The 16,902-nt window shown below is 50.9% G+C and overlaps 1 protein-coding gene across 2 annotated transcripts; it reads right to left on the bottom strand.

Moving 5' to 3' along the window:
- Window positions 1–3,669: 3,669 nt before the first annotated feature.
- Window positions 3,670–16,847, bottom strand: OGFOD1 (2-oxoglutarate and iron dependent oxygenase domain containing 1). Of its 2 annotated transcripts, none has more exons than XM_071757039.1 (13): window positions 16,672–16,847; window positions 16,417–16,577; window positions 15,901–15,947; window positions 15,051–15,151; window positions 14,183–14,299; window positions 12,806–12,897; window positions 10,005–10,133; window positions 9,667–9,780; window positions 8,920–8,999; window positions 8,520–8,797; window positions 7,583–7,699; window positions 5,933–5,991; window positions 3,670–4,516 (listed from the first exon to the last, which is right to left on the bottom strand). In XM_071757039.1, the coding sequence occupies exons 1-13, from the start codon at window positions 16,820–16,822 to the stop codon at window positions 4,358–4,360; spliced, it is 1,605 nt and encodes a 534-aa protein (XP_071613140.1). In that variant the 5' UTR covers window positions 16,823–16,847; the 3' UTR covers window positions 3,670–4,357. The 2 variants fall into 2 exon arrangements, with proteins under 2 accessions (XP_071613140.1, XP_071613141.1); XM_071757040.1 differs by having other exon boundaries at window positions 16,417–16,584; window positions 16,682–16,847.
- Window positions 16,848–16,902: the final 55 nt, after the last annotated feature.

Below are 16,902 nucleotides of genomic sequence, written 5' to 3'. Positions count from 1 at the left end.
TGAGGTCAGTCCTTTGGTCACAGTCCAGGCATCTGATAAAGCTGATTTCTCCTGGCCAGGTTTCTGAAAACAAACGTGTCATTTATTTTCCTGGAAAAAACAGCCTTTATCTTAGCCAAATACAAAATCCAGTTCCTGCAAGCTGAAGTGATACCAGCTTTGCAGATGCCTGTTGAAATAAAGCAGCCTTGGGCTGGTGTGCAGCATCCAGCTGGTGGAAGCTGAGCCTGCACCAAGAGAGCAGTGGCAAAAAGTCCCTTCTGGCAGGGCAAGGCCCAGTGAGCCATTTTGCAGCATCCCCTCTGTTTCTTTGCTGGATCAGTGCCTGCCCAAGAGGGATCTGTGGAACAGTGATTTTTTCAGTCTGCAAATTCAAGTTGTAGTTTGGACTTTAAAAAAAAAATCCCAAATAATTGGAACTGATGCTTGACAACAGGTCATCTGGTTTTTAGCCCCTGTTTCTCCAAGTCCAGGGACTGCTGCTTATCTTACTTTGTGCTAATTCACAGAATACCCAATTTATGACTGCTGAACCCATTTCTTCAGTCTGGCCTGCAGCTCAACTGCTTTATCTTGCTCCATATTGAATTCTTCCTGTTTTCAGCTACTTGGCAAACTGATAACCACCAAACCCCAAAAAAGATCTCTTGTGAAGCATTTCAGAACTCAGTTCAAGCTGCCCAGTGCCCTTCCTCAGCTGCCAGGCTTTGGAGCTGGGGGAAACTCTCCTGGTGCAGCTGAGCTGATTGAAATCTGCTTGAGGCCACCTTGTCTGGTAAGAAGTTTCCTTTCCCTGTTGCTCACACTCCATAACTCTGTTCATTTAAGTGTAGAGTTACTGATCTTTTTCCTGTATTGCCCTGCTTCCTCATGGTGTGGGGACCTCTGTTGTGTTCCTCTCCATAATGATCAGAGAGCTTTGCAAGCAGCTACACCTCCTTGTAAACACAGGTTTGTGTCCAGCAAGAGCTTTTCTAGAGAGAAGTCTCATTATTGGGGCAGTCTGGCTGATGACAGCCCTTGGAGCTCCTGTCACTTGAGGTTTTGGCCAGCTGAGCCTTGCCCTGTCCCTGCAGTGCCAGTCACATGTGGGGCTGCCTTTGCCACTGGGGACTCAGCAGGAGGGGTAAGGGAGCTGATTTTTAAACCTTTGGATGCTACCTGCAAATTTGGCTGCTCAGCTGACTTCACTTCAGTCACTGGAAGCAGAAGGGTGGTTCTGTGGGTGTGTGAGCAGCTGCTTGCTCAAGCAGAGGCTGCTGTGCCCTCTAGTGTATTGTTTGTTATTAAAAAGCAGCTTCTCCCCCCACCCAGCCTTCTGGGTGCCTCTTCCAAGCTCTACCAAGCACAACTCAGCACGACAGTAGAATAAGTAACTTTATTTTACTATTTGTTTACTCCCAACTGTGTCTAGTAAACAGCTGGGGTGTCTCTCACCTTTGTTCAAAACAACCCAAACAATTTTTCTTTTTTTTTTTTTTTTGTTTCTTGGAAACCTCCATTACCTGTCTCTGTCTAGTGGAGCAGCTCAGAACAAGAAGTTGTTTCTCACCAAGAATGGCTGTTGCCCAGAAAGGCAGCAGAGTGCCTCAGAAACCATTCACAGAATGACAGAATCATAGAATGGGCTGGGTTGGAAGGGACCTCAGAGCTCATCAAGTCCAACCCTTGCTCCACTCCCCCCGTGGTTCCCAGCCCATGGCACTGAGTGCCACATCCAGGCTCTTTTGAAATATCTCCAGGGATGGAGAATCCACCCCTTCCCTGGGCAGCCCATTCCAATGCCTGAGCACCCTCTCTGCAAAGAATTTTTTCCTAATATCCAACCTAAACCTCCCCTGGCAGAGCTGAAGCTCTGCCAGGGGAGGTTTAGGTTAGATATTAGGAAAGAATTCTTTAGTCCATGCCCTCTTGTCCCACTGATATCTGCCCAACCCCCCCCTGGCTCCAACCTCCTTTCAGGGAGTTGGAGAGAGTGATGAGGTCTCCCCTGAGCCTCCTCTTCTCCAGCCTCAACACCCCCAGCTCCCTCAGCCCTTCCTCACAGGACTTGTGCTGGATCCCTTCCCAGCCTCCTTGCTCTTCTCTGGACCTGCTCCAGCACCTCAAGCTCCTTCCTGAGCTGAGGGGCCCAGAACTGGACACAGGACTCAAGCTGTGGCCTCCCCAGGGCTGAGCACAGGGGCAGAATCCCTTCCCTGGACCTGCTGGCCACTGATGTACAGAGAAGGGAATCAGGATTGGTTTCTAGGGTTTTGTCTTTTTAAGCAGTGCAAAAACAGCAGCAAAGGAAGATCAGACCCAAGGCAGGAAGTCTCAGCTTAGGGACACCAGTCAGAACGTGAACAGGACGTGTAGATCTGGCACCAGATGTTCAGAACAGCCCCATTCCAGGTGTTCTCCCTGCCCAGCAGAGCTCAGCTCAGCGTCCGGGACGGAACCGACACCGGAGGCCGGAGCATCAGGCTCTGGCTGGTTCTGTTCTCCCCTTGCTCTGGGATCAGCAGGGGCTGAGGCACCTTTTAGATGTAGCAGTTTTGTTCCTCAGAGGTTCCTTTTCCAAAGGGTGTGTGCTGGGCTTGCAGCTGAAGGTTCCTGCACCTCCATGAATCCTTCCCTGAAGGAGGTCCTGGTGCTGCTGCACTCCTGTGGCACCACATGTGGCCCTGCTTGGAACTTGCTGCTGCTCTGGGCTTCATTCAGCAGCAGGCTCTAGTCCAAAGATGACTTCTCCAAGCCTGGGAGAGGCAGGAGTAACATGTGCTCTCCCTCCTGAGCTCCACAGCCTGCACTGAACCTGCACCTGGGGCTCTTAATTGCCAAAAAAAGCTGTTTCAGACAAGCAGGTGCAGGCTGGGGCTGAGCCCCCCCCCCAGGATGCTCTGCAGCCCAGCTGCCTCCTGCAGGAACCAGCAGGGCTGGAACTGTGTGCCAGGAGAAAGCACTGCCCCAAGACCCCTGCCCCTCTCCTTTCTGCTCACCACAGGAGCTACTAAGATGATTAAGGGAGTGGAGCATCTCCCTTATGAGGAAAGGCTGAGGGAGCTGGGTCTCTTTAGTTTGGAGAAAAGGAGACTGAGGGGTGACCTCATCAATGTTTTCAAATATGTAAGGGGTGAGTGTCAGGGAGATGGAGTTAGGCTTTTCTCAGTGGTGACCAGTGATAGGACAAGGGGTAATGGGTGTAAATTGGAGCATAGGAGGTTCAAGTTGAATATCAGAAAAAATTTTTTTACTGTAAGGGTGACAGAGCCCTGGAACAGGCTGCCCAGGGGGGTTGTGGAGTCTCCTTCACTGGAGACATTCAAAACCCACCTGGACACATTCCTAGGGGATGTACTCTAGGGGGCCCTGCTCTGGCAGGGGGGGTTGGACTAGATGATCTTTCCAGGTCCCTTCCAACCCCTAGGATTCTATGATTCTATGATTCTACAGGTGAATCCCCTGGAAAAATGGGAGCTGATCTCCAGCCACAGTGGATCCCAGCAGAGCCCAGGACAAAACTAACCCAGTGTAAGACCAGGCTGTGGGGGACCCTCCTGCCATGGATAACAAACCAGGGAGAGGTGAGTGACCTCCCACCTCCCCTTCTGGGGCTGCAGCCACAACCATTTCCCAGCTGAAGCACAGAGCCAGCCACAGACCCACATGAGAAGGATGCAGGAGCTCTTCTTGTGTATTTAGCTTGTAAATTCTTTGGAAAAGGGCTGAATCTGGGTCTTTCTGTGCAGCATTTAGCATAATGAAGTCCTGCTTCTTGTTACAGTGCCAGGGTTTTCTTGATGCCAGCAGCTTTGTAGCCTTTCTGTCTCTTCCTTCCCAACTCCAGAGAGTTGTGCAGCTGGAAAAACCTCATATTTCCCATGGCAGCTCCTTTATTTCTGCCTCTACAGTGAATGAAGTTAAGCTCCAGAAAACGTCTCAGGCATTTTGTAACAAAACTTGCCCAACCTGACTTTGAAGCATTTAACTGACCCATTTCCTTTTTTTTTTTTTTAATTTAATAAGATCAGTCATTACCTTGTGGCAATGTACAGCTGCAATGTTCACCCTGACAGCTTAGACACCCATCCCACTGTGCACTGCCATGAAAAAAACACCTGGAAAGCTGACAGTTGTGTGACAGTGACCCCTTCCAGGTAGCATTAAAAGCAGTTGAGGGTGTGAGCTGTAAAGGACTTGGGAGGAGGCAGAATTTCCATTTGTACAGCTAATTAAAGTCACCTGGACCCCACTGAGCTGGCTGCAGCTCACACACACACTGTGAGGAAGCTGGAAACAGCCCCACTCGTGGCTCCATGCCTGGAGAGGACCTTTCCCCTACCCCCCACCACTATCCTGGCCACACTCTGCCCTCTCACTCATAATAGACAAAGGAAAAATCCCAAAATCCTGTCCTGTTGGGCCTCTTCAGGCACGCCAGGCTCCGATGGTTGATGTATTTCACAAACTTCAGTGTTTCTTTGTCTCTATAAACCAAGGCCAAGCAGTTGTCCTCTGGAGTCACTGTCAGCAGCTGGGAGGAACAGAAGGGGGGAGGCAATCAATGTCACAAAGTCTGCTTTGATACCATTTTTAAGGTAGAAACAAAATTCTTCCAAATTTGTTGTTGTTGTTGTTCTATCCAACACTGTTTTTACTTTAATTCCCCTTTAGAAGCTTTTACTTTTTTTTACTTTTTTTCACTTTTTTACTTTAATTCCTTTAGAAGCTTTTACTTTTTTCTACTTTTTTCCACTTTTTTACTTTTACTCTTTTTTTACTTTAATTCCCCTTTAGAAGCTTTTACTTTTTTTTACTTTTTTACTTTTACTTTTTTTTTACTTTAGTTCCCCTTTAGAAGCTTTTACTTTTCTTTACTTTTTTCACTTTTTTACTTTAATTCCCCTTTAGAAGCTTTTACTTCTTTTTACTTTTTTTCTTTAATTCCCCTTTAGAAGCTTTTACTTTTTTTTTACTTTTTTTCACTTTTTTACTTCTTTTTTACTTTAATTCCCCTTTAGAAGCTTTTACATTTTTTCACGTTTTTACTTTTACTTTTTTTTTTACTTTAGTTCCCCTTTAGAAGCTTTTACTTTTTTTTACTTTTTTTCACTTTTTTACTTTAATTCCCCTTTAGAAGCTTTTACTTTTTTTCACTTTTTTACTTTAATTCCTTTAGAAGCTTTTACTTTTTTCTACTTTTTTCCACTTTTTTACTTTTACTCTTTTTTTACTTTAATTCCCCTTTAGAAGCTTTTACTTCTTTTTACTTTTTTTTTCCACTTTTTTACTTTTACTTCTTTTTTACTTTAATTCCCCTTTAGAAGCTTTTACTTCTTTTTACTTTTTTTCTTTAATTCCCCTTTAGAAGCTTTTACTTTTTTTTTTACTTTTTTTCACTTTACTTCTTTTTTACTTTAATTCCCCTTTAGAAGCTTATACTTTTTTTTACTTTTTTACTTTTTTTTTTACTTCCCCTTTAGAAGCTTTTACTTTTTTCTACTTTTTTCCACTTTACTTTTACTCTTTTTTACTTCAATGCCCCTTTAGAAGCTTTTACTTTTTTTTTACTTTTTTACTTCTTTTTTACTTTAATTCCCCTTTAGAAGCTTTTACTTTTTTCACTTTTTTCCTTTTACTTTTTTTTACTTTAATTCCCCTTTAGAAGCCTTTAGCCAGCAAGGGATTCTGAGCTTCAGTACTGAAGGGGACACGAGTGAACTGCACTTCCCTGGAAAAGTGTCACCTGTGCTGCAGCCTTGTGCCCCTCAGAGGCTTCCTGAGTTTTTGCCTTTGGGGGGGAGACACCATCCCTCCCCCACGGGTGGGCATTCAGGCAGGAAAACTCCAGGCTGATGCTGAATACCCTCAGGGTTCTGACAAAATCTCATTATGCCTCTTCCCCCTGAACCATTTTCTCTAATTTGCAGCTTCTGGCTGAGGTCCTTACCTCTTCATCTTCACCTTTAGCAATGTAGGAAGTAAAGCCACCATATTCTGGATCCCAGTCTTAGAAGGGGAAAAAAAAAAAAAAAAAACAACAACAAAAAAAGATTCTTAGAAAGTTCAGCACTGTCCAGGCTCCAGCCTTCCAGGAGATGCTGGTTTTTCACCTCCCTCTCCCCAGGTTGCCTCCTGCCAGGCTGGGTTTTTTTTTTTTTTTTCAAATCAGAAACAACTTGCAGCAAAATGTTCCCCAGTTTAGGACCCCAGATGGGCCACTTGGCTCTCTGGCTCACATTTGGAGCAGTTTTGCCTCAGCAGACACCCAAAAGGCTTTCAGTTTAATTACTGGCACGTGCCAGGGGGGTTTGGTTGTGCATTCTGGGCTGTTTGTTGGTCCAAAACTCTTCTGTTTAGATTTTTGTTTCCAGTGTTATCTCATTAGCAATCAACCTAAACTGCCCAGACATGCCTTAAATAACTCTTGGAAGACTCTGGGCTCTGGGAGTTGGAGGAGGTGGGAATTCTGATGTGAAAAGAGGTGAAATCAACACTTCCAGGAGGTATAACGGGATGAGGTTCAACATTCCAAGTGCCGGGTCCTGCACTTTGGCCACAACAACCCCATGGGGAGCTCCAGGCTGGGCACAGAGTGGCAGAAAGGGAGCTGGGAGTCTGGATTGCCAGGAAGCTGAAGAGGAGCCAGCAGTGTGCCCAGGTGGCCAAGAAGGCCAATGGCATCCTGGGCTGGCTCAGGAACAGCGTGGCCAGCAGGTCCAGGGAAGGGATTCTGCCCCTGTGCTCAGCCCTGGGGAGGCCACAGCTTGAGTCCTGTGTCCAGTTCTGGGCCCCTCAGCTCAGGAAGGAGCTTGAGGTGCTGGAGCAGGTCCAGAGAAGAGCAAGGAGGCTGTGAAGGGATCCAGCACAAGTGCTGTGAGGAAGGGCTGAGGGAGCTGGGGGTGTTGAGGCTGGAGAAGAGGAGGCTCAGGGGAGACCTCATCACTCTCTCCAACTCCCTGAAAGGAGGTTGGAGCCAGGGGGGGGTTGGGCTCTTTTCCCAGGCAACTCTCAGCAAGACAAGAGGGCACAAGAGGTCTCAAGTTGTGCCAGGGGAGGTTTAGGTTGGACATTAGAAAGAATTTCTTGCTGGAGAGGGTGATCAGGCAATGGAATGGACTGCCCGGTGAGATGGTGGATTCTCCATCCCTAGAGACATTTAAAAAGAGACTGGATGTGGCACTCAGTGCCATGGTCTAGTAACTGCAGTGGTAGTGGATCAAGGGTTGGACTTGGTGATCTCTGAGGTCCCTTCCAACCCAGCCAATTCTATGATTCTATGATTCTATTTTGGCCCCCTGGCTCCCCAGCACAGCCAGCAGAGCCACTGCTGAGCAAAAGGTCTGGGAGAGGCAGCCCCAGGCGCCACCTCCTGGCTCCAGCCAGGAAAGTCAAAGCCACATTCCCAAATCTTTGGGGATTACTCCTTCCAAGGACTACTGAAACCCCAGCTTCTTCTAGGATCAAGTCCACACAGCCTTTCTGTGTAGGAGAAAGCAGGGAGATTTCAGCTGTGGGAGCACTGCTGAGAGTTCCCAAGCCCTTCGTTTGTGCAGCCCTTGTGAGGAGAGCCTGGTGCCTCTGTGTTTTGTGTGCTCACCCTCACAGCCACAGAAGAAGAGCAGGTCAAGAGCAAATTCTGTTGCTTGAGTGTCATGGACCAGAGTGTAGTGCCCGTGGGACCAGTGCCTCAGCTCCCCTGCACACACAGGAGCACCTAAACCAGAGAAAATAATGATTTGGTTTAACCATTTCCTCCTTGGTTTGTTTTGGCTGTTTTCTTTTTTATCACCCAGATTTTACAGGAGCACCCCAAACTTCAAGAGCCTCTCTGAAACTACCAGGTCCTTCCTTCAGTGGAGAAGGGTGTTGCTCTGAGCTCTGGACTTGCCCTCCCAGGAGGTATGTCAGAATTTGGGGAAGCTTTTTTCTCATGGGTCTAGCTCAGTTTTCTGTCCATGCAGCCCCAAACTATGCCTTCCTCATGTGTGAATTTAATTAAAACCATGCAGCAGGGTTATGGCAGACAGAAGAGGCAAAGTGAGCAGCTGTGGAAATCAGGAAAACAGTGGTTATTTGGGCTGGCAGAGCTTTCTGAAAGGTTAATTCCTAGGTTTATGTACTGGTTTTCCAATTCTAATTATCTTCTGATCTGTTATCTTCCTTCAGATTTGGTTTCATACAAGAATCTACTGCATATGAAGCAGGAGAGTAACTATTGACAGGATTATTGGTCAATTAATTAAGACTCCCCACTTCTAACCCATGCTTTAACTCATTAAGTCCCACCCTAAAGACTTAAAAGTCTGTTGACAGTGGCAGCTTCAAGTTGGTTAATTATTTTATCCCAAAATTCCAGTTCTTTTGGATACCAAATCTGACGTGCTCCAAGTCCCACGTTTGTGCTGGTGCCTCTTGCTGTCTGCATCACAACTTCAAATCCTAATTCCATAAAAAAACATTAGAATTCCTACTGCCAAGACCCTTAGAGTCAGGATTCTGCTCAAGTCCCCTCACACTGGTGCTGCTCCACTCACCATTCTGTGCCTTGCTGTCCTGTGCTTCAGGGACACTGTCAGGCTGCTGCTCTGCCTGCTGGGGACTGCTGGCAGCATCGTGTTCAGCCTCCTCCTGGCCAGCAGCCTCTGCTCCCCTCCCTTCCCCAGCATCTTCATCTTCATCAGAGGGAGCCAGGAAGTGCAGCTTGAGGCCAGTGAAGTTGGAGAGCAGCAAAAACAAAGCCTCAGAGCGTAGGAACTGCAGGAATTGCTTCAGGACATGAGGGAGGCTCTCCTCCTCTGCTGTCTCATAGAATCTAAAAGACAGCAGGGGAAAGACAACAGGGACCATGTCCAGAGGGGCAGCACCAAGCAGTGCAGGCTCCTGGCAGCTCCTGCTGGGTCTGCTCAGGAGGTGCAGGACACTCCCACTCCCCACCTTTTATTGGCAGGGCCCTTGCTGCTCCACTTGATGTCTTTGTTCTCCAGAGCTTCACACAGGAGCTGGTATTTCTCTTTCTAGGAGAGAAAGGTAGTGCTTGAACATTCAGCTCCCAGGCCTCGTGTGTGTGCTGGAAGCAGCTACCATCTGCTCTCAGCTCTGGTTCCCCTTTTCTCTGACTTGTCTGAGGCTCCCAGGGACTACTGAGTTGAGGGGCACAGCCTGGGTGGGCAACATGGGTCACTTTGCAAGCCAGTGACCAAGATGGCACTTGGTTGTCTGCTAGGTGAGAAAGAATTTCACTGGGACACAGATATCCAGTGAAACCAGGGGTAAATCAGCCCCTCAGGTGAGGCAAAGCTGTGACTTATGATGTGTTTCACACTCAGGTCAAGTCCACCGAGTGCTAAGCTGTCAGGGAAGGACAGTGTGGTCACCACAGGGCTAGGGAGCAGGAAGGATGTGTTTCCATCCTTCTGCTTTGCTTCTTGGAGGAAATAAGAATGTTGGAGCAGTGTTTGATTTTTGGAGAGTCCCCAGGCAGCAGTGTACAGGCAGGCAAAGGAGACCCAGCTAGAGAATCAGAGTGGCTGAGGCTGGAAAGGACCTCTGAGGTCATCTCCATCCCTTGAGAGGGTGAAACTAGGTGGTGTTTTGGAGGATGCAGGTAAAGGCAAGGTCTTTCCCAGTCTAGGTGACACGTGGTGTCTGCCAGACCTCCTCAGACTGAACCACTGGGCTCACCTTCAGAAAATCTTTCAGGAGAATTTCTGATCGCTCCTCAAATTCCTCCTGGATTTGAGCTTGGGAGTCCATGTCCAAATAAAGTAAGTTGACCCATTCATACAAGATCTCATGCTGGAAGGGAAATGTGTGTGAAATCTGTGTGAATGCTGAAATTGCAAAAGTAAAACCAGCTACACATTTAAAGGCAGGGAAAAAAAGAAAAAAAAAAAAAAAGAGAATAGGAAAAGTTAAAGATGGAAGCACCCCCAGGCATCAGTGCCTCCCCTCACAGGTGGCATCCCAGGGCCATGAAAGCTACAGAAATGCAGGTAAGCAGGCAGAGGCTCTTTACTCACATCATGGGGGATGTGTGGGGCCCTGGGCAAGGCAGCTTCACCCTGGGGTGCAGGTCTGGCTATGGGTGGGCCATGAAACCAGCCACTGACAGACAGACGGGATTTCTCCTCAGACAGAACTTCAGACACCTGCAACAACGTGGAGCTGCACATCAGGGGCACTCCAGAGACATCAGGAGCACCCATCTTGGGCACCAAACACATCAGGAGCACCCATCATGGGCACCACACACATCTTGGGGACTCCAGACACGTCAGGAGCACCCATCTTGGGCACCAAACACATCAGGGGCACTCCAGACACATCAGGAGCACCCATCATGGGCACCACACACATCATGGGGACTCCAGACACATCAGGAGGACTCCAGACACATCAGGAGGACTCCAGACACACCAGGAGCACCCATCATGGGCTCCAGAGACATCAGGAGCACCCATCATGGGCACCACACACATCAGGGGGACTCCAGAGACATCAGGAGCACCCATCTTGGGGACTCCAGACACATCATGGGGACTCCAGACACATCATGGGGACTCCAGACACATCATGGGGACTCCAGACACATCAGGAGGACTCCAGACACACCAGGAGCACCCATTATGGGCTCCAGAGACATCAGGAGCACCCATCATGGGCACCACACACATCAGGGGGACTCCAGAGACATCAGGAGCACCCATCTTGGGGACTCCAGACACATCAGGGGGACTCCAGACACACCAGGAGCACCCATCATGGGAACCACACAGCAGGAGCACCCATCATGGGCACCAAACACATCAGGAGCACCCATCTTGGGCACCAAACACATCAGGGGCACTCCAGAGACATCAGGAGCACCCATCATGGGCACCACACACATCTTGGGGACTCCAGACACACCAGGAGCACCCATCATGGGCACCAAACACATCATGGGGACTCCAGAGACATCATGGGGACTCCAGAGACATCAGGAGCACCCATCATGGGCACCAAACACATCATGGGGACTCCAGAGACATCATGGGGACTCCAGAGACATCAGGAGCACCCATCATGGGCTCCAGACACATCAGGAGCACCCATCATGGGCTCCAGAGACATCAGGAGCACCCATCATGGGCTCCAGAGACATCAGGAGCACCCATCATGGGCTCCAGAGACATCAGGAGCACCCATCATGGGCTCCAGACACATCAGGAGCACCCATCATGGGCTCCAGACACATCAGGAGCACCCATCATAGGCACCACACCCATCATGGGAACTCCAGAGACATCAGGAGCACCCATCATGGGCACCACACACATCAGGGGGACTCCAGAGACATCAGGAGCACCCATCTTGGGCACCACACACATCTTGGGGACTCCAGACACACCAGGAGCACCCATCATGGGCACCAAACACATCATGGGGACTCCAGAGACATCATGGGGACTCCAGACACAGCAGGAGCACCCATCATGGGCACCACACACATCAGGGGGACTCCAGACACGCCAGGAGCACCCATCTTGGGGACTCCAGACACATCAGGGGGACTCCAGACACATCAGGAGCACCCATCATGGGCACCACACACATCAGCACAGGAGCCAGACTGCCTCCAGAGGGTCTGGATTACTCCTGGCTTGCAGGGAAAGGACTGAAGCAAATGTTGATGCTCAAATCCATTGGAGGTTTCCAGAATCCCAATCCAAACTTCTACTCCAAGCTCTCATTTTCTCTCTCTGAGAGCTTGGAGTCATTCTGTTATTTTAAATAACTGCATTTTGCTTTTCTAGTGTTTGTTTTGCTGAAGAACCAGCTCCCCTGGGCTGCAACCAGGAGCTCTCAGAGCTTGATCTGGAAACTGAGAAAACACTGAGCATCCCTGGGCCACAGCAGAGTGCACAGGTTGACTTTTTTTGTCTTTTACTTTAAAAATTGCTGTAAACCAAATCACCACGAAGGGAATTTGCCTGATACCTTTGGCTTTTTGTCTACCTCTCTATCAGACCCAGGGCATTCCCCTTTATCCTGGCTTTTAACCTGGTCTGTGGAACCCTGTGGTGTTCAGACAGTGGTGGCCACTCTTTACCTTGGCACAATTTCAGGAAATCAAGATTTAACTGGGAAACTGGGCTAAATTAAAGAATTCCATATGCTGGGGTGCAGTGGTGTAAGAGCAGTGTGATGACAGAGCCATCCTCTGAGGGCTGACTGCAAGCCAGAGACTGCAGAGCAGTTCTGAACAGCACAGAAAGACTTTGTGCTGGGTTTTTAGGTCAGTAGGAGGTAGTCACAAGGTTAAGTGAAGCCTGGATTTTTATGACTAGATTAAATTACTGCCTGAAAACAATTAGGGCAGTGATTGAGTAGATGCTTCTGTTAATTAACTGAAAGGCATAAATGACATAAGAATATGAGGAGTCTTGGGGAGGGCATGTCCAATCTACACCACTGATCTTCTCCAGCCTCCTGCTCTTTGGCCCTGTTTGTTCCTGTCCCTGGCACTCTGAAGTGTGCAGGAATTTCAGATTTCAGGCAGATCTTTGTGTCAGCTCCACAGAACATCAGTCATTAAGTTCCTAGATTCCCAGGAATCTTCCAAGGAAGGGCCCCAAGGTGCTCCTTAACCAGATCAGTGTTTCCTTTGTCAGTTCTTGTCCCCCTTGAGGTGAAGCCTTTAACATCACTTCCAGAAGCAGCCACTCTATCCCACTTCTTCCCTTTCTCCCTCCCAGTCAAGCCAGTAATGACACACAGAGTTATTACAGAGATTTAACCACAATGAGAATCCAAAAATGAACAAGAGACAGCTCCTTGCCTGGTGGAAAGAGACTGGAGACACTTCAAAGAAAACGAGTGTGTTCCACGAAGGCACTAATGATTTCACTACTTGCTGGGGCTGGGAGTGTTCTGAGGAGGGGAAAAAACAGACTCTGGTTAAAATATGCATTGGAACTCCCTAGAAACTGCCATTTCTCCCTGATTTCCTGCCCTTGCCACTGGCAAGACACCTGGGTGTTAGGGATGATGAGGGATGGGAAGTTACATCCATCCCTTTTAGAGTTCTGAGCACAGTTACTGGCACTGCTTCCATCCTGCCTCCATTCTTGTCCCTTGGAAAAAAAAAAAAACCCAGGAAAAAAAGGATTCCTCTCCTCATGACCTCCTCTTCTTCCTCTGCTGTCACTGGTTAGCCCTGTCTGCAAAGCCAGCTACAGCCCAAGATCTGGATCATCTGGAAGGCAGGAGGGCTCTGCAGAGGGACCTGGACAGACTGGAGAGTTGGGCTGATCCCAAGGGGATGAGGTTCAACATTCCAAGTGCCGGGTCCTGCACTTTGGCCACAACAACCCCATGGGGAGCTCCAGGCTGGGCACAGAGTGGCAGAAAGGGACCTGGGAGTCTGGATTGCCAGGAAGCTGAAGAGGAGCCAGCAGTGTGCCCAGGTGGCCAAGAAGGCCAATGGCATCCTGGGCTGGCTCAGGAACAGCGTGGCCAGCAGGTCCAGGGAAGGGATTCTGCCCCTGTGCTCAGCCCTGGGGAGGCCACAGCTTGAGTCCTGTGTCCAGTTCTGGGCCCCTCAGCTCAGGAAGGAGATTGAGGTGCTGGAGCAGGTCCAGAGAAGAGCAAGGAGGCTGGGAAGGGATCCAGCACAAGTCCTGTGAGGAAGGGCTGAGGGAGCTGGGGGTGTTGAGGCTGGAGAAGAGGAGGCTCAGGGGAGACCTCATCACTCTCTCCAACTCCCTGAAAGGAGGTTGGAGCCAGGGGGGGGTTGGGCTCTTTTCCCAGGCAACTCTCAGCAAGACAAGAGGGCACAAGAGGTCTCAAGTTGTGCCAGGGGAGGTTTAGGTTGGACATTAGAAAGAATTTCTTGCTGGAGAGGGTGCTCAGCCATTGGAATGGGCTGCCCAGGGAAGGGGTGGATTCTCCATCCCTGGAGATATTTCAAAAGAGCCTGGATGTGGCACTCAGTGCCATGGGCTGGGAACCACGGGGGGAGTGGAGCAAGGGTTGGACTTGATGAGCTCTGAGGTCCCTTCCAACCCAGCCCATTCTATGATCTAAGGTGCAAATTTTACAAGCAAAATTTTACATCAGCTTCCCTGGAAAAGGGGGAAATTGTTCATCACCCTGGCACCTCAACAGCACCTTTTTTTTTAGCTCTCTTTTTAGAGGCTGAGCTCTGAGCACTCACCATCTGTGCTGTACAGGTCCAGAGTTCCCCCATCACTTTTCTCCCAGGGTGGGACAAGGTAGAGGATGAAAGCCACTCTCCTGCCCTCCAGCTCATCGTCGTGGCACAGCAGGACATCTGCAATGACACCTTTCCTGATTCATCCCGAAGCCTGCTTCCCAAAAGCTTTGTCCTCCCAAGAACACAACAAGAAATTGCTTGCCCTTTCCAGGAACTGCCTTTTCACCTGTCAGCACCACCAGATTTGGAAGATGGGGCTGCACAAGGGGGGGTTCAGCCCACACTGAAAGCAGAGGCAGTTGTAACTTGTCACTGGGCAGAGCTGGATAATGATTCCAGCTTTTAAATACAGAGCTGTCCTTTGGTGCTGAAAGAGGGGAAGAGAAGCCCTTGGAGCAGAAATGTTGGGCTAGCAATTCATGGCACAAAGGCTTTAAAAGCAGTGTTGGCAGCACTGAACATTTCCCTGTCCCTGCAGTGGTTGTGGGTGGCTGAAAGGGCAGGAACAGCTGGAAACCAAACTTGCCAAGGTGATGTTTCACCCACTCAACAGTGGCATTTAGAAACTGAAACATCACCCTTCTGCCTGGAAGCAGGCAGGAAAACACCAGCCAAACATCTCTGAAAGGGGATGGGGGGGCTTGCAACACCACCAGGCCCAGCAAAAACCATCCCCAAGGTGCCTCCAGCAACAGTTTTTCCATAAGTGGGACTCTGTTTTCCAAGACTTTAATTTGCTGCTAATGTTTCTGGACCTTCTGGAACTAGAGAGGGGTGGTGGTGTGGGATGTAACAGGGATATTCCATGGAGGTGCAGTTTCCTATGCACCCACAGGAACTCTGGGGAAAGGATCACTGAGAGACTGACCAGTATATTCATATTTAGAGCAGGAGATGTCAATAGTTGGCTCCAGCTCAATCTGGGTCACAGCAGAAAGCCACACTCGGAATTCTTCACTCAGAGCCTGCCTGAGAGGAGAAGCACAAGGTAAGCATCCTCCCATGGTGTAAAACCTACCCCTGCAGCCTGAGCCCCTGAGGGAGCTGGGGGTGTTGAGGCTGGAGAAGAGGAGGCTCAGGGGAGACCTCATCACTCTCTCCAACTCCCTGAAAGGAGGTTGGAGCCAGGGGGGGGTTGGGCTCTTTTCCCAGGCAACTCTCAGCAAGACAAGAGGGCACAAGAGGTCTCAAGTTGTGCCAGGGGAGGTTTAGGTTGGACATTAGAAAGAATTTCTTGCTGGAGAGGGTGATCAGCCATTGGAATGGGCTGCCCAGGGAAGGGGTGGATTCTCCATCCCTGGAGATATTTCAAAAGAGCCTGGATGTGGCACTCAGTGCCATGGGCTGGGAACCACGGGGGGAGTGGAGCAAGGGTTGGACTTGATGAGCTCTGAGGTCCCTTCCAACCCAGCCCATTCTAGGATTCTAGGATTGTTTCCTTCCAAATATTTCAGCAGCTCAGGGTGCTCTTCCTGCCAGAGACACCGAGCTCCTACAGCCCCACAGAGAAGCTGGCAGGGAAACCAGAGGAAAGGCAGCAGGGGGAACCCTGACCATTTCAGAACCGACAGACACAGGAAGGTGGAATGAGGAAACCCGGGGAGGGATCTCGGGGCTCCGACCCACACGGGTTCAGCTCCCCGGGGCCGGTTTCAGCCCGGTGCCAGCGGGACAGAACCCCCGGGGCTCTTCCCCTTCCCTGAGCGGGAGTTCTTTACCTCAGCGCGGCGATGTGGGGCTCCGGGCTTCCCCCCAGCTCCTGGGACTGCGGCGGCCCATGGAAGAGAAGAGGGGACCGGGGGGTTAGGAGGGGACGGGGGGTTAGGAGGGGACGGGGGGTTAGGAGGGGACCGGGGGGTTAGGAGGGGACCGGGGGGTTAGGAGGGGACCGGGGGGTTAGGAGGGGACCGGGGGGTTAGGAGGGGACCGGGGGGTTAGGAGGGGACCGGGGGGTTAGGAGGGGACCGGGGGGTTAGGAGGGGACCGGGGGGTTAGGAGGGGACCGGGGGGTTAGGACGGGACGGGGAGTTAGGACGGGACGGGGAGTTAGGACGGGACCGGGGGTTAGGAGGGGACGGGGGGTGTTAGGAGGGGACGGGGGGTGTTAGGAGGGGACGGGGGGTGTTAGGAGGGGACGGGGAGTTTTAGGAGGGGACGGGGGGTTAGGACGGGACGGGGAGTTAGGAGGGGACGGCGGGGCCGGGCTGGGCTCTCCCGGTTCTGCCTGGCCCCACCTGCCGCAGCGAGAGGAGATCATTGCGGCGCCCGCGGAACCCGAGCCCCTGCAGCTCATCGCGTAGCGGCTCCGCAAATCCCGGCTCCGCCAGGAACCCGGGGATGAGGCCGTGCCGGAACGGAACCGGCTCCAGCTCCAGCACCACCGTCGCCGCCGTCTCTACGAGGTAAAAGCGGCCGGTGAGAAGGGAGGGGGGGGGGGGGAGGTTCGCCGCGGCGCTAGGCCGGACCGGGGGTGTCGGTGGGTTCCGTACCGTATCGGAGGGGCTCCCCCCGGCCCCAGGCCTCCGCCGCCCGCTCCCGCAGCTCCGGGTCCCTCAGAGCAGCGCAGAGCTGGGCGCGCTCCTCCCGCTTCCCGCGCTTCTTCCCCGGCGCCGCCGCCGCCCCGCGCCGCTTGGTGGCCATAGCGCGGCCACCTCCGGACTACACCTCCCAGCGGCCCCCGCGGCTCCCCCTGGGGGCCAATCGGATCGCTCGGAGGGCGG

Source organism: Heliangelus exortis, chromosome 13 (genome assembly GCF_036169615.1).
Source record: "Heliangelus exortis chromosome 13, bHelExo1.hap1, whole genome shotgun sequence".
Lineage (NCBI taxonomy): Eukaryota > Metazoa > Chordata > Aves > Apodiformes > Trochilidae > Heliangelus > Heliangelus exortis.
This window is presented reverse-complemented; position numbering and strand designations above follow the sequence as displayed.

What these genes read in the sequence shown, in the direction of transcription:
- OGFOD1 (XM_071757039.1), bottom strand. Translation starts at nt 16,822, where the DNA reads ATGGCCACCAAGCGGCGCGGGGCGGCGGCGGCGCCGGGGAAGAAGCGC. An exon ending in GGGGGAGCCCCTCCGATACG is followed by an intron (nt 16,578 to 16,671) that starts GTACGGAACCCA and finishes TTTACCTCGTAG; the next exon opens with AGACGGCGGCGACGGTGGTG. An exon ending in CTCCAGTCTCTTTCCACCAG is followed by an intron (nt 10,134 to 12,805) that starts GCAAGGAGCTGT and finishes ACGTTGTTGCAG; the next exon opens with GTGTCTGAAGTTCTGTCTGA.